General features: G+C 47.6%; 3 protein-coding genes across 3 annotated transcripts; all 3 read left to right on the top strand.

Moving 5' to 3' along the window:
- Positions 1–6,586: 6,586 nt before the first annotated feature.
- MYCTH_2020046 (uncharacterized protein) lies at positions 6,587–7,654 on the top strand (the record flags this gene model as incomplete). Its single annotated transcript, XM_003664497.2, has 1 exon — positions 6,587–7,654. A coding segment is annotated over one exon (1,068 nt), but the record flags the coding sequence as incomplete, so codon positions are not given.
- A 1,314-nt stretch (positions 7,655–8,968) lies between these two features.
- MYCTH_2111512 (uncharacterized protein) lies at positions 8,969–9,866 on the top strand (the record flags this gene model as incomplete). Its single annotated transcript, XM_003664496.1, has 2 exons — positions 8,969–9,191; positions 9,394–9,866. 2 exons carry the CDS (start codon positions 8,969–8,971, stop codon positions 9,864–9,866), a joined length of 696 nt encoding a protein of 231 aa, XP_003664544.1.
- A 1,859-nt stretch (positions 9,867–11,725) lies between these two features.
- On the top strand, positions 11,726–12,690 carry MYCTH_116175 (glycoside hydrolase family 61 protein; the record flags this gene model as incomplete). The annotated part of the gene is made up of 5 exons (XM_003664679.1): positions 11,726–11,773; positions 11,805–12,033; positions 12,146–12,265; positions 12,364–12,506; positions 12,634–12,690. The coding sequence occupies 5 exons, from the start codon at positions 11,726–11,728 to the stop codon at positions 12,688–12,690; spliced, it is 597 nt and encodes a 198-aa protein (XP_003664727.1).
- Positions 12,691–16,441: the final 3,751 nt, after the last annotated feature.

Genomic DNA, 16,441 nt, shown 5'->3' with positions numbered 1-16,441 from the left:
ATAGCTATAGTAGCCTATCCTCTAGGTATGGTTACTAACTTCTAGCTCGCTAGACTTATAGCTATACGTAAGCAAGTTAGTCTTACGTTTCTAAAGTGGCTTAGCGATCTTTATATAGTATAGAATTAAGTGTCGAAGGAAACTAGTAGTGCCTAAGTACTATTCCAGCGCTTTTAACGTATATAGAAAGGATAACTACTTAAACGCTTTAATACGCTAATCCGTATTAGTAAGGCTAAGACTATCTATATAAAAGCCAAGTAGTTTTATATTTAGGTAGCCGATATATGATTTAGTAAGCGAGATAGCGATATTCTTCCTTTAGAACAGGGTAAAGATCGTCCTTAGGTGCTATATATAATCCTTAGCTATATCTAAGAAGATAATAATATCGTTAATAAACGTGTAACAATAGGAGGAATATAGTTATAATAGCTAATCTATGAACCATTATATATATATAGGTAAATTATAATACCTTATTAGTATTATAGTTAGCTATTCTAGACTATAGGGACTAATTAATGTAAATCTGTTACGATAGGGAGAATATATACCAAACTAATAGAAAAATGACGTTACATTAATTACTATAATAAACTTCTTTCTATATAGAGCTATAATGATCTCTGACTATAGTAGTAATAGGTAGTTATTAGGAACGGTAACCTTATTTAGACTACGTAGATCGATGACGACACGACCCTTGGCGATACCCTTGACGGTGCGCCAGACTACGAAAACAGGATAGGCGAAAGGAGTAGCGTCTTTTGCGAACCGTAGTTTACCCTATTAATAGAGGGCGTCGAAGGTTTTGTCTAGGACTTCCCTATCCCTCTAGCTTAACGGGTATATATAGGAGCGTACTTTTTAGTGTTACCACCCTTCTATAAGTGGCACTTTCATCTATTCGTTTTACGGTATATCAATTAGACTAGTGTCGTTCTAGAGCTATAGAAATCTATTAACTAAGTTAGCGAACTTCTGTACTAGTATTAGGTCACTTATGTAGATATAGACGCTATTATTAGTAATGATCTTAGGTAGGGAGCCGGGTATCTTTAATCCTAGTATAGAATACTTCTTAGGTATACGTGGCTTATGTTCTATGTCATCAGCTCCTAGGATCGCTCCTGGCGAAATATCCTATGGTAGAAAAGGTTGAGATTACTAGGCAAGTTAGAAGACGAAGTCGCTAATAGGAATGTCCGAATTTACGTTATCAGAGGCTGCAAATAAGGCTATAGTTATAAGAGGCTTTATAGGGACGTAACTACCTTCGAGGATTATACCTAAATAGTGGTTCAAATCAAAGTAAGTATTGACTAGTATAACGTTACATTAATTAGTAATTACTAATATAGGGTTAACGTCGTTTGCTACTATAGGTATAGCTATCGTTAAAGTGGTAGTTACGATTACTACTATATAGAAAGCAGTATTCTATGAATAGGCAAAGTAGCTACTGTCTTCCATTTCTTTGATCCTTCCGATAGGGTGCCTCTTCGGGATATATAGCGTTCCTTATATAGTATTTTCAATAGGTACAACCTTTAGAGTCTTCGTATCTATAACAAAGTTATAGATGGCTACGTAAGCCAAGTTAAATATAAAGGCACGACCTATTAGGAGAGGCTTATACTTAATAGGCACCATTGCCCATTAGTTAGGCAGGAGAGTGATTTCGCGAGTGGTTTTAACCTTCTATATATAAGGTATGAAGTATATATATATAGAAAAAGGAAAGCAGAAGTTAAATAACTACAATTTGACTTTCTTATATTAATAGTCGATATTTGCGTTATAAGAATCTAAGAATTTGTTACCTATTAGAAGATTTAGTACTAGAGAATCGACAACCTATACTATATAGGTAAACTTAGCCAGGGTAGGAGTACCGTTTTCTATACCTAGCAAGTAGATATTAAAGGACGCCTATTTGTTAAGGCTTAATATAGCGTTTCCTACGCCTTTGACTCTGCCCTTACGTCGTTCGATCTAGTAGTTTAATTGCTATAGGAATATATAGTCGATTAGAGAGCGGCTAGCGCTAGGATCCAGGTATACTTCTATTACTTTACGATCTATAGGTTTATAGTATACCCTAACGCGTAGATAAGTATATCCTAGCGGTAAACCGTAGCGGTCAGGCATATGCCTAAGAGGTACGTCCCTGACCTAGTATAATTTTACTATAATGTCTGCCAGCGATATAATAGGTAGTACGTCTATAGCTTAGTATACGTTTTCCGGCGGCAAAGTAGGCAGATCTAACTAATAGTTTAAAGTAGAAGGATCTACTAGGCAGCGAATGCTGCTAGATTTTGCATCTTTATAAGATTTCAGGTACTAGAAGAGGGTATTTCGCGATTCTAGAGTAGTATTATAAAAACTATAGATATAGCAAGCCAAGTCTATAAGATTAGCTTTATAGTTATAGACAGAAGGAAGAGGACTAGTTCTACGATATTGCTTAACGTAAGTATATAGTTTAATATACAAGCTAAAGGATTTGTAGCACTTATAGTAAGTAAGTTACAAGTCTAGAATGAGGTATACGATACTAGTATCGCTACCTAAAGATTCGGATCCAGATTCAGGGGTACTTTTGGCCGATTATACGTCAGATTGATCTAGCTTGGAGCTATCGCTAGCTTCTTTAGCAAAGTAGGCACGGTCACGATATTCCTTTCGCTAGCGGTCATCCTTGCTAAATCTGACTTGCTTTTGGCTACAATTGCCCTACTTACGGCGATCCTAGTTATAGTGATCCTAGTCACGGCAATCCTAGTTATAGTTATAGTCGAATCCGTAATTACGATTAAACTCGCGATTATGGTTAAATCCGCGGTCGCGCTAGTCATATTTAGGAGACTTGTTATATCTATAAGCAAATTATCGAGGTCGATTAGCGTTACGGTATGTAGGCTTATACAAGCCCTTGTCTTTAGCTCTAGGAGACTTTAATTTGCCGTCTATAGATAACCTTTTCCATAGATATAGGTAGTAGTTAAGAGCGGCCGCTAGAACGATAGATCAAGACTACTCGATATACTATATATATCTACCAAGTAAGGAGTATTACTAGGGAGGATCTAAATACTACTTAATATAGAGGTCTATAGCTAACTAGACTTAAACTATAACTTCTTGCTAGTTATCATTATATTCGTTAAGTATACGTATTAAGCGTACCTAACAAAGTATCTTCTAAATAAAGAAACTAAGCGCTTACTCGTCCTTCGCAATATCCTTTAAATATAGGTAGGCTTCGTTAAACTTGCAAGTGGCAGTTATAGCGTTAGGTATAAAGCGTTCCTATAGTCGATCTATAATAGCTCGAAGACCTAGTTTATATAATTATCTACACGTAAAGCCGTTTAACTCGTTAGTCTACTAAATGATAGCTAGACTACTAAGAAGAGTTTAGAAGAAGGATAGAATCTATATCTTAATATTATTATTAGAGTCGCTTTCTAGGAAGGTTTTAATATAGTTAGCAAAGTAATAGACATTAGTAAATACTAGATTCTTACTATCGTTAATAATACCTAAGGAATATAGGTTAGGGAAAGAAGGATTAAATTAGTTAATATCGTCCCTTTTAATCTTAAAGTCTAAATAGCTCTATATACTTATAGTAGTATTATATATAGACTCGTATCTATGATATCCATTACTATTATTACTATTATTACTATTATTACCGCCACTATTATTACCATTACTATTACTAGGGTATAGAGCGCTACGATGGCGTCCTAGATTCTAGTTACCTAAAGGTTAGTAATAGTTAGATAGCTCGTCATCGCCGTCGTTAGAGCTCGAGGAACTAGGTTCTCTATCTCTACTAGCTATAAAGTATAAGATCTTATATGAAGGCTATATACGTTTAAGGCGGCTAAGATTATAACAATAGCCGATACTAATGCCCTTAGGGGGTATAAGGAAAGTACTACTATTATATCGTATATCTTTTACAAGATTGCTAACTTATTATACTTCTTCTATAATAGTGCTAAGTCTAGTAAGGTCAAAAGAAGATTACTAATAACTAGATAGTTAATTATCGATCTCGCTCTCTATACTATATATTATATTAACCAATTCCTTTATTTAAGTTATCACTTAGCCAAGTATATTACTATACTAATTAGTATAGATTTCTAGCCCTTCGATACGATTAGCTAATAGTACTATCGTTTCTTCCATATATTTCTCTAAGCACTAGGAAATTCGATCTTTAGCTTCTTACAGGTAGTAAGCAAAGTTATAATCTATCCCAGCAAGATTCTTTTCAAGCGTCTATAACAGCTTATAGATAGCTCCTTTAGTCTTATTAGAAATATAATCGGTTTATTCCTTTAGCTAATCAAACCAAAGATCTATCTTACCATTTAACTAAGCTAACGTCTCCTTATTAGTACTAAACTTATTAGGTTTAGCTTACTATAACTTATATTTATTAGCAAATTTAAGTAGCAATTCCGGCTCCTATAGAGGAGCTTCTTCTTATAGTTAACCTTTAGGATTATAATCTAACGGCTATACCTACGGTATATAAGGCATCTTATTACGCCTCCTTAGAACGCTTATAGCGTAGTTAGACAGTTCCCTAATATTTAGTTTTTTAATAAGAGTATTTAAAGGATAGGAAGATCGAAGAGGATCTTCTGTAAGAAAAGATCCTAGGGTTAATATAAGATTCGCCTAGCTACCGGTTACCAAGTCGCTAGGTTAAATAAAGATAGGGTTAATAGATAAGAGGAGGATAGATGACTGCCCTGGTTACTAAGTCGCTAGGAACAGAGGTTTTATAGTGGTTATAATAGAATTGCCTGGTTTGGTTACTAAGTTACCAAAACAGAGCGTAACTATCGCGAAAGTGGTATTAAACTGATCATCAACGCGATTCAATTCCAGTGCTAGTAGTTTTGGATGGTTAGAGCAGAGTTTCCGCTACCATTTGATAGAAGATAGTTTCCAATAGACGGAAGAAAGTTGGTAAGTTATAAATAGTTTAAAAGAGCAATGTCTTCTTCCTATGTTAGCTGGCCCTATGGCTCTGTATAAGTAGAGGATAGGAACAAAGAACCCTCTGTTTGCTAGCCTGTTTGCTAGATCTATAGATCTTATCTTATCTAGCCTTATATGATAGACGTGTCTGTAGATAACGTACTGCATTAACGACTAAAGGAAGGGATATCCCTATTATAGAGATATACTTCAGGAATAAAGTCTAGGTATATAAACTAGGAGCTTTATACTAAATTATATATATTTAGGTACTTCTAACTATTAGACTATTGGTTCCCTACCTTTCTATAATACTATATTTATCTATATTCTAATAGTTAACTAGTAAGATACCCTTAATAGCTAGGATACTTAGCTATAGCTACTAATTATATATAACTAAGTTAGTAGCGCTATTAATATGGACTAAATCTATCTTATAGGCTTATTAGGTTCTAAGAATAAGGTTCCTATAAAGAAACTAAGCTAACTAGCCTTTTCTAACTATCGTATAGCTTACTCCTTATACCTAGAGAATATAGCTAGTAAACTCCCTAATTTACGTATACGTTAGTAGGATACCTAGGGCAGCCTAGATCAAAACCTATTTAGTAAGTCGTTCTTCTTATACCTAGCTAAAAGATTACCATAGTTCGGAAGTAATTAAATGTAGTTAAGAGCCATAGAGGCGGTTATAGAAAGTTATCCTTAGAATACTAAATTCCTTATAGATACTTTATTATAACTAAATACCCTGTTAGTATTATATAATTATATCCTGTAAATCCTACTTAGTATAAGCCATTATAAGCTAACGAATATATATTTAAAAGATGAGCTTGTTTGGTATGGAATTGGTAGAGTTATGGTAAGTTGAAGTGGTTGGGTTGAGGAAGCGGTGTGGGTTTGCCAAGCGGTCGGAAAATGGGGGTGGTCGGTATATGGGGGGTCCGACTTAATTAATAACAATCACCTTCCAGATCTAAACTGCAGCGAGCGGTTTGTGAAGTTTCCTCAAAGGGTCAACTAGAAAGACTCCCTCTCTCAGTTTCTTTTTTTTTTTCCCTGTTTTTCCCCTCGAAGTTTGTGATGCACAAAAGAATGCTGTTTGTACCTAGGTAGGTATTGTTCACATACACATCCACGTACATTACATGTACTGTCCTTGAACAAGTTCTCCGGGCAGGTATATGAGCTGCACGCCTTTTCCATTGCAGCGGGGTCCCACAATCCGAAGCCTAGAGACGGCAGTAATTAGGGCCAATTTAGCAGGCCTGCGAGGCTACTCAAGACCTCATCTCCGCGGCTTGGCTTGCGTGATTCAACGCCAATACGAAGTATTTTAGTTTTTCTGTATCCTTCAGAGGGCCCCCAAAACGGCAAAAAGAGGACTCCCGCGACCCCTCCCGTTCTTGAGTCGAGTGTGGGCTCGAGAAAATGGAAAGACCCCCATCCTCCAGTGCGTGGATTTCATGCTCCATTCCCTCCTCGTGTATGCAGTAGACCCAAGGCAACACAACGCAACACAACCAAGATGCAGCTGCTCCCCAGGCTCCTCCTGACGGCCGCGGCCGCCACCGCGGCGGTCGTCGTCATCCCCGGTGGCGCCGAGCCGAAGCCGTACACGGGCCCGGCCGCGGTCGCCTCCGAGGACGACTACTTCCGCGGGTCGGCGCCGTACGAGTTCTTCAACAACAGCGCCGAGCTGCTCCTAATGTCGCTCTCGCCGACCGCCGCCAACCTGTCGGCCGCCACGGGGCTCCAGCCCTCGGCCGACTCGTTCGTCCGCGGCGCCATCGAGGCCTGGGGCGAGCACCTGCACCTCGTGGTGCGCCCGGACGAGGTGTGGCTGACCATCCTGGTCCAGGTGAACTTCTGCATGATCTCGCACGCCGAGGAGGTCTGCTCGCTCTTTGTGGACCGCGAGGGCCGGGAGGAGATCTACATCAAGGACCTGACCTGGTACGACGTGCTCCTCCGGTTCAAGGACGAGATCCAGAAGCGCGTCAAGAAGGACTGGCTCCTGGACTGGATCGTTCCCGACTACTCCACCGCGACCGAGAGCGACGTCATGACGGCCAACGTGCTCATGATGGGGCTGACCCAGGCCTACTTCAAGTACGTCGGCAAGCAGGTCTGCGGCATCCCCTCCGTCACCCTGCTGGGCGAGCGGGCCGACTGGGATAAGCTGCTGGCCCAGCTGGACCGCCGGCCGCCCCTTCGCCCCTCCAATGCCCGCGACCTCCCCAGCGTCCTCCGCCTCGACTACGTCGACTACCCCGTCCTGGATCTTTCCTTCGCCCCCGTCGGCTACGCCCGCGTGCCCTTCATCGTGAAGGACTTTGGCGGCCGCGACAAGTTCCCCGCCTACGTCGCCGCAGGCGCCCTGGGCAAGCAGATCACCCAGGGAGCCCCGCCCGGGTACGAGGAGGCGCTGACGCGGCTAGGGGACCCCGCGGAGGCGGCGGCGGAGCATGCCACGCTGCGGCCCCTGAGCGGGTGGATGCTGTATGGCGCTGTCGAGCACAATGTCACGCAGCCGGCCCTGGTGCTCGAGGATGGAGAGATGACGGACATCTTGTTCAACGCGAAGAGGTACAAGACGGAGGAAACATGCGGCGTCTTGGGGGAGCCGTAGAAGACGAACTTGTGGTTAGGTAATGAGGAGGTATCAACTAGTTAGCTGGGCAGAACTGGGTCATTAGATATGCGAGTGCGCGGACGAGGGAAGGATTGGGAAAGACTATGAAAACCTGACGTCAGTCCCCTCACTGCATCGCTGCAAAGTCACGTATTAGACCGCGCGGTCGAAAGAGCATAGTTCTAAAAAGAAGCACTACTGACCTTGCCGAGACTCTCGGGCCCGAGTCGTGCAGATAAGCAACCTTGCCTTTGAACCACTATATCTTCGTTGGCTATCATGAAGCATGGCTCATCTCAGGCATGCTGCTCCTCGTGAGTCCAATGGTTTCTCGGTATCTCAACATTCTCGATTTCTGCCTCGGAGTCGACTTTTCTGTAGGGCCGGTTGCAGCATACCGTTTCACAAATGTTTTTCCATTGAGATCTTAATATCATTACTGAGCCTCACTCGTTGACCTTAGCCTACGCAAGTTTTGCTTCAGCCGAGAACGTGGCCCTTCTCCAGCACTTGTCACGCTTGCGGATGAGCCTACAGGGGGCCTTGCCCTTCCGGGTTACTGCAAAGATTCACTATCAGGCTTTTGTAAGGTTCTTGAGAGTGCAGGGCGGCAATAAGTGCCGGTTTGCCCACTGTGCTGTTCACTCACTCACTGCAGGGAGCAGGCGACTAACCCTGTTTCGAACTTTATCTGGTCGAACTTGCGTTTTCCAGGTCGACCCAAAGTTGACAAGCTGATATTCTTTTTCCTTGAATTGGATCTGGTTACGTAGGTGAATATATGTAACCATTCTCTGAACAAATGCGAACAAATGCGAATCATGGAGAGATTGGGAGACTTTCCGAGATCTCAATGCCAGCCAGTGCGATAAGCTCGGATGAAAGGCGAGAACGCTTCAAAGAGAGAGGAAGGTGGCCATCAAGGTTCCATGGATCCCAAACGAAGATAAGCAGGCAAGAAGCTCCAGGTTTGAGCCTTTGAGTCCGAAGGCATCGGGGAATTCGAGAAAGCAACTGGAGTCACGGCCACAATTGCACTGCTTTGAGAGTTTGGAGAGCCTGATTTCCTTGAATATCAGGTCGTCAGAAACCTTGTTGCACTGCACTGCACCGCATACAATTCCGTATGCCAATGCTCGGGATGAGGCGAGGTTTTCACACCAGCTTTACTGTCCATTTTGGTCATTTATCTCCTCGCAAAAGAAAGGATCCGAGACTATCCGTCATTTCCTTCATTTGGAGGACTTGAGCCTCAGTCACATCATTAACTATAGGGTGTCAGATTCATTCTTGATACCTACAAGTATCGCCATGGGAACCAAAGTCAGCAAGATCAGTTGCTCCTGCACCATCAGCTGCCATCCGCATGGCGCCGTGCATCATCACCGCAATGAAGTCGGCCCATGCCCACGGTGTGGCCATTTGAGCCCGCTCCGCCCGGCAGCCGAATCTCGCGCCTCAGCTGCGAGCACCAGTACCGAGTATCTGGCACGCCCGCGATACTACTCCTCTCCGAGTCTCGACCTGACCTGTCGTAAGAAGCCCCCCCTCACCCTCCCTCCCCTCCCCCCCGGGGGGGAGCTCCATGACGACCAAAGCTGTCCCAACCCCCCATCTCCCTCCCTTCACACTATCATCGATCCCAGATCTCCAAACATTCCTACCCACCAAGAAAACAAATCTTAATAAGCCAAATAACGAAAAAAAAAATAAACAACTAACTCCCGCCCGGTCAGCGGTGCCCCGCCAGCGGACCGCCCGCCGCCGCCGCCGCCCAACACCCGACGAGTACCCGGACAGCGACAACAGCTCTACCCCAACAGTCAGTGTCAACTCCCCGCCGCCAAGCCGCCCCCCATCTGCCGGCGAGAGCACTGCGGTGCACTACGGCCGCCCCACCGCCAGGGCTGCAAGGCGTTCACCCCGCTCGCTCGACCAGGATTCTCCTTCTGTCGCTGTCGGGGCCGTCGGCACCGGCCGAGGGTCGAGACTCGACCACAACGGACACGGACACGAAAACAGGAACGGAACCTGGAACGGATATGAGAACGACGGAAATCTGATGGACCCTGAGACTGGTGAGGATGGCAGGTGGGCGGGAGACAACGATGGCGATCGGGACGCTACCGCCGGATCGCCCGACTCACATGACGCGCTTCCGCAGCCGCCAACGCCGTCCAACATCTCGCGGTCCAGCACGGTCGTCTAGCACGGGTCCCGGCGCTAGCTCATCGTCGCCGCTCAAGTCATCGTCGCCGCTCAAGTCATCGTCGCCGCTCAAGTCATCGTCGTCCTCGTCGTTGATGGGGGCTTTTGTTTCGAGCTGTGGAGCGTTTCAGTCGGAGGGTAGTTGCAGAGCACTGAGGATCTACGACACAGGCACGGGTGAACGGGATAAGAATGGAATCAGCCGCGCATAGGCAGGACGCCGAGTAGTTGGCAACCACCTCTTATGGGTGCGTGGTGACCCTTGTGTTGCCAATTTGGGGGTAATTTGAGGCATCTGGGAGCATATGATTGCGGGGTGCAGGGTGTTGGGGACCACGCTCCGATTGCGAACAGAGTAAATGAAGCGATATGGATGTGACCTGAGTGGGTCAGACACTCTTCTTACTTCTGATGCTGCTATATCCATTGCGTGTACAAGGCATCTTGTATTTTGTCAGGAGCATCCCCTTATACCCATCACTCCCATCTCCAGCGTGCGCAAATATCCGTTGTATGTACATTCAAGGAACTTAATCTGTATTACCGATGTGTATACCTAGCTAGATAATGCATAATTTAATCTCAGGATTTCAAGTACTACCTACCTTAGGTACTCTATATTAGCCTGGCCCATTCTTGTGCTGCCCAATCATTCGCACAGTCGTACCATGCATGCTGAAATCGTCTTACTTTTTCGGTTGCATCACCGGGACCATACGGACGTGGACTCAAGAGTTATCCGGGTTAATAAAACTGTGAGGCGCTTCAAGAGTGTGTGCTCTCTCGTTGAACCGCGTGGCGGAATGGGCGTAATTATGGCGACCGACGATGGTCTGTTGGACAGTTGGCTGCGCAATTCAAGAGCACACCAATGGAAAGCTTGTCATGAGCCCTCTGGGCACAGATGCAAAGAAGAGCCGTCTCTGTGGAACGGAGGGTTCCGAAGTCGCACTGCTAATTACCACATCGGCTAGATGGTCTGGAATTCCTTGGCCAGAGATGAGGTTTTAACCAAATATTCTCGCTACCACATCTTTGACCTCCTACCCAATACCTTAAATTTCACAATGACAAGGAAAAACTGCCAATGACTTTGTGGGTTGTCGAAGCTCTCTTCCATTATAAATCAGGGGCCTCGCTAGTGGCCTTGTGCCTCTTGTTCCGTGGTGTCGCCCCCCTAGTCACAACCACTCAGGAGAAAAATAGCATGATGCGCTCTGGGAAACAGGAGCTTTTTGTAAATATCTTTTGCTCGGGCGAACTGTTTTTTTGATATTACGTCTTGGCTTAATATTCGGTTCTTTATTTTTTGGCTCCCGTTCAATGTTCCATCATAACGTGTAACAAGCAGTTGATCAATGCCTCCTGGGCTCGACTTCTCCAATGCCGAGCGTCATCAGCGTGACAAATATGCTAACAAATGATGGAGACGGCTTGATATTATCGTCAAAGATTCAAGCCCTCCTGTGCCAACACCATAACGGCCCCATTTGACACGGAATATAACACAGATGGAACTCATCGCCAGCTCATCTACGTCCCCTTCTAACTCAGGGCCTTTGTCCCTAGCGTTCTGGGACTGAAAAAACGGTAATTAATTGCGTGGCGTGTTGGAACAAGACTCCCCGTCTGCAAACTAATTAGAGTGGCTGCCACGCCACGGTGCGACGGCATCTGTAGGTGTGCGCTAACCATGCAATGGAGAGGGAGGGTCTAGAACCGTGGACTCGCCGGTCCAACAACATGCTGGAGGCGCTCGCACTTAAAAAGCCGCTGCTGTCTCATTGACGTTAACCGCTTTCATCCACCTGCTTCTCCTCTCGCCAAGCGTCCACCATCTCTACCTCACAACAAGCGGCCATGAAGCTCGCCACGCTCCTCGCCGCCCTCACCCTCGGGGTGGCCGACGTCGCCTCGGGACACTTACATCTTCCAGCAGCTCAGCGTCGGGTCCAGAAAGTTTGGCGTGTACGAGCACATTCGCAAGAACACGAACTACAACTCGCCCGTTACCGACCTGTCGGACACCAACCTGCGCTGCAACGTCGGCGGGGGCTCGGGCACCAGCACCACCGTGCTCGACGTCAAGGCCGGAGACTCGTTCACCTTCTTCAGCGACGTTGCCGTCTACCACCAGGGGCCCATCTCGCTGTGCGTGGACCGGACCAGTGCAGAGAGCATGGATGGACGGGAACCGGACATGCGCTGCCGAACTAGCTCACAAGCTGGCTACCTGGCGGTGACTGTGATGACTGTGACTGTGGCTGATGGCTCCAGCAGGTATGTACATGTCCAAAACTCCCGGCTCAGCCCAGGACTACGACGGGTCCGGTGACTGTTTCAAGATCTATGACTGGGGACCGACGTTCAACGGGGGCCAGGCGTCGTGGCCGACGAGGAGTATGTCGCTTTGTCACCATTCCTCCTTCGTCGACGACTCCGGGGCCTCCTATTTGTGGGCAAGCCGGCATTGGGAGGACTGACGAGTCCGACCCCAGATTCGTACGAGTACAGCATCCTCAAGTGCATCAGGGACGGCGAATACCTACTGCGGATTCAGTCCCTGGCCATCCATAACCCAGGTGCCCTTCCGCAGTTCTACATCAGCTGCGCCCAGGTGAATGTGACGGGCGGAGGCACCGTCACCCCGAGATCAAGGCGACCGATCCTGGTTACACCGCCAATGTGAGCTATCATGCGTCGTCATCGTCGCCTTCGTCGTTCGAACCGGTGCTTCGCGAGACCGGTCGCTGACTGAGCGCAAACAGATCTATTTCAACTTCCACTCGTATATCGTCCCTGGGCCGGCAGTGTTCAAGTGCTAGTGACGGCGGGTCTCGGATCGTTCGGATGGCTTGCGTGACTCAGATGAGGATGACGAATGACTCTTTGGGTAGGTTTTTTTCGAGCTGAGAGGATTCGTGGTCGCTCGCTTAGTGCTTGTCATACATGGATCAGCTGCGTCTCGAGGTCAGCTCGTGTGCGAATCGCAGATTATCTTCCATACACTACACCAGTGTTGTGTACACGCATTCTTTTTTTCTTGATCCTGACGGGATGTCGGGCCTTTTTGCCGTGCATGTAACAATGCGAAACCATCCCCGGTTACGCCGAGAAGTGATCGGCGAGACCAGATCTGGGGGCGCCGGTCACTGCCACATTCGGCCCGGAGTGTGCGCGGGGTCCTGCCGGATCGCCAGGTCCAGCGATCCGGGGCCTCGGAAGCATCCATGGTGTCCAGGAGGGTGCACGCCGCAGTCAGGCAGGGTTCGAGAGTTTCGCGAGCTCCGATCTGGCGCTTCCACAAATACTTCCTTGTCCACGAGTACATGTATTGTACATGCACTGGCTCTCCAAGAGAGCAAAGAAGGAGCAGATGCCCCGAGCACGCAGAAGCAGGGACGATGAATGGAGGAGGCTCAAAACAACGACGAGGACCGCGGTTAAGAAAAGTCTATGAAACTCAATCAAGTGGCATACCCCGAACGAAGACCGTTCATTCTTGACTGACGGTATCCACTGGAGAATCAGCAGGTGCCTCAAGCGCAAAGAAAGGAACTGAAGACTGCAAATAATTATCGGCTCTACATTTGGAAATGTGTATTCCTGGACGAAACTGGGTTCAAATGATAGACTGTAAGAACGTATCTGAGGTGTTCGTCGCAAAATGCGCGTCGATATGGATTCTAAAACCACCTAGCGAAGAAAAAAAAAAAAACGGGGCATTGAAACATCAGCAAGCTTGTCACTTTCCTTCCTCAGGTTGGTCTCTCTTTCTTAGGCAGCTATCGAGTATCTGTAGTACAATACGAAGGGAAGCGTAGCATTGCGATGAGAGCTTATCCGGCGGCCTGGGGCTGCCAAGCCAACATTGAATGCCTTGCGGACCTTCGAAATTTCGCCACTGCGTAAACGGATGAGGTCCGAAGGAGGTAATTAGGTACAGGTGATACTTTCATCTCGGCAAGAAAGATGGTGAGCACCGTGGGGGAGACGGGTGTGTCAATACAAGAAACGTGCAGTGTCGTCTGCAGGGCTTGTCAAAGGCGTGCATTCGAGACGGTTTTCGTCAAGGGTTGGCCCAGTGCGGTTATGCATGGAGTTGGTCATTGCTCACTGACGCCGTGGCTGAGGACCCAGCCAATCAACCAAGCCCGCCATGGGGGATGTTGGAAGAATGGCTGGGTACGGATCGAAAGCACGCTATGCCGGATTGAACAGCATACAATGTATGCTGTTCAATCCGGCATAGCGTGCTTTTGACCAGAGCTGGGCTCTTCTGGGAGTTCGCACCAGCTCCCTTCTCTCCTCTCTCCGTTCTCTGTCCAACCATGTCCACCAGACGAGTTGACGACTTTGTCGGCAATGACCTTTCCTATCTTGGCTACCTTTACCTTAAGGTCACCAACGTCCCGGTAGCCGAGTTGATATCTCAGCTTGAAGGGCAAATTGCAACATCACGCCGCGTCCAACTTCAAGCCCCCAGTCACCCCGGCGGTGAATCGGAAGACGATGGAGGTCAGACACAGCACCAACACGAGACCCGAGATGGCAACTCGCGTAGCTCGCAGCCCGTCGGGCCTGAGGACTTACCGTCTCTACATATCGAGATCTGGAATCCAAGTCCCGAGTACAAGCCAGCGCAACGCAGACCCGCGCGATCGAGCCCAGCGTCTGAATCTTGGGAGCGCCGAACCGCGACATTTCTTTCCAACCTGCCTGTGGACGAGGAGCAGTGGCGCCAGGCGAGGAAGATTATATCGAGTAACGAACAGATTTTGATTATTCCAGCATCTAAAAGTTTTTGCGCACTTTTACCGTACCGAAACGTGATTAACCACTTTCCTGCCATAGGGAAAGAGCGCTGCGTTATATTTTTGGCTTTCGCTCAGTTGCACACAGTCATCCCTCGATCGATCCTTCCCCGTGGTCAAAATAGAGTCGAACCCCGCGACTGTCAAAATCCTTCTTCCCTCTGACCTTTCATTCCACTCTGACGCTCTTGCGTTTTCTTTCCTTTTCTCCTCTCTTCGGCCGGGACTTCCTTTTACTCGTTCTAGAACGCCTAATATCTGCGTCCAGGATTCCGAAGGACTTTCATCGTTTTCCGGGAAAAAAAACTTGAGATGAGCATTCTAGAGGTCACTTGTACATCCAAACTAGGACTTTCTCTTCCCAACATGGCGAGCAACTCGCAGCGATACATGTCATCCATACATACGGATTATTGGGTTGTTCGTGCCTGCGCTATGGTTGTAATTACCCTACACAGTATGTCGATCCACTAGGCAGGGGTACTTCTGGGCATCTACACTACCGAGCACCGTCGAACGGCACACGTGACGGCTGGGCCGTCGGACCGCTGCTTACTATACGCAAGTTGATTGGGTATAGGCTGATTGACAGGCAGCATGGGCCCCGACGAGGTTGTGAGGTCAAAGATAGATGAGGACTGAGGGGTCTGTAGTCAGCAGAACGGCGTTCAGCACGGCCGGGGATTTTATCCAAAGTGGGCCAGATTTTCCGCTTCCAGCGCCAAATGGGATTTCTTCTAGAACCGGACAAAGGCGAGCCAAAAACGACTTCCCGTCGAGTTTCTAACCGACAATCGCCTCGATTATACACTACTACAAGTATTACGCCAATATGCAGAGGGCGGCTCGCAAGCCCGCAGAAGCTGGGAACAGCCGTGCGGAGTATGCAGGGCGGAAACATCGAACTTCAGCTGAAGCTTCCTGTGGCCCACCGCTGTTGCCTCTCGAAGAAGACCGTTGAGGGTCTCGCAATCAAGGTCGCATCCGGGCCGCCGCGGATCCGCCGCACAACCGAAGATTCCCTTTGGTCAGTTCCACCGCATTTCCCCTCGAATCACCGGACGCTGTTTGCCTTGTATTACTGTATATACATACCCTGTGTTGCTTACTGTGATGCGCTGATGCTTCGATACGCGAGATCAGGTCGCTGATTCGTTCTCGGAGAATGCCCCACGAGAGACCCCCAGGAGTGTGGGGAGATAAGGGACGGGAGCTTCAAGGGCTGCATGTCGAAATCGGCGCTTGCTTCCGCGTGCCAACTTGCTTCCCCTCGCTTCGCCATGCAGCCCCTGTCCATCAGCTTGGCTCACACCCAGGCGCAAGCCTGGGGGAAGGTCCACCCCACGCCTGAGTCCCCAATTTACACGCTCCCTTTAATATGAACTTCGCGCGGTGGACGACGCCGATCTCATATGTTTATGGATGAGGCTATACTACTCCTGACCTGCAACCCAATCTATCTGGTCCCGATCCCCTCCGTGAGACAAGGCGTGCCAGGCCGTCATTCTTCCGCCGGGATCCATCCTATCGGTGACCATCCGATTTTCCCTTCCCGGAGAGCCGTCCCGTCGACGCATTTGCGAACATGCGGAGTGCAGGCGCGGGGGCCGCGGGCCTCTGCCGTGGCAAACCAGGCACCGATATTTATTCCTGACCTCCGCTCTTATGGCCGGGAAGGAGAAGGGAAGAGATTACGGGTGCTTGCCTTCCTCGGCCCAGCCTAACTACGGAACCAGTTTTTCTGAACCTTGGCTCCGTTGGA

Source organism: Thermothelomyces thermophilus, chromosome 4 (assembly GCF_000226095.1).
Source record: "Thermothelomyces thermophilus ATCC 42464 chromosome 4, complete sequence".
Lineage (NCBI taxonomy): Eukaryota > Fungi > Ascomycota > Sordariomycetes > Sordariales > Chaetomiaceae > Thermothelomyces > Thermothelomyces thermophilus.
Note: the sequence above shows the minus strand (reverse complement) of the source record. Positions and strands in the feature narration are given on the sequence as shown.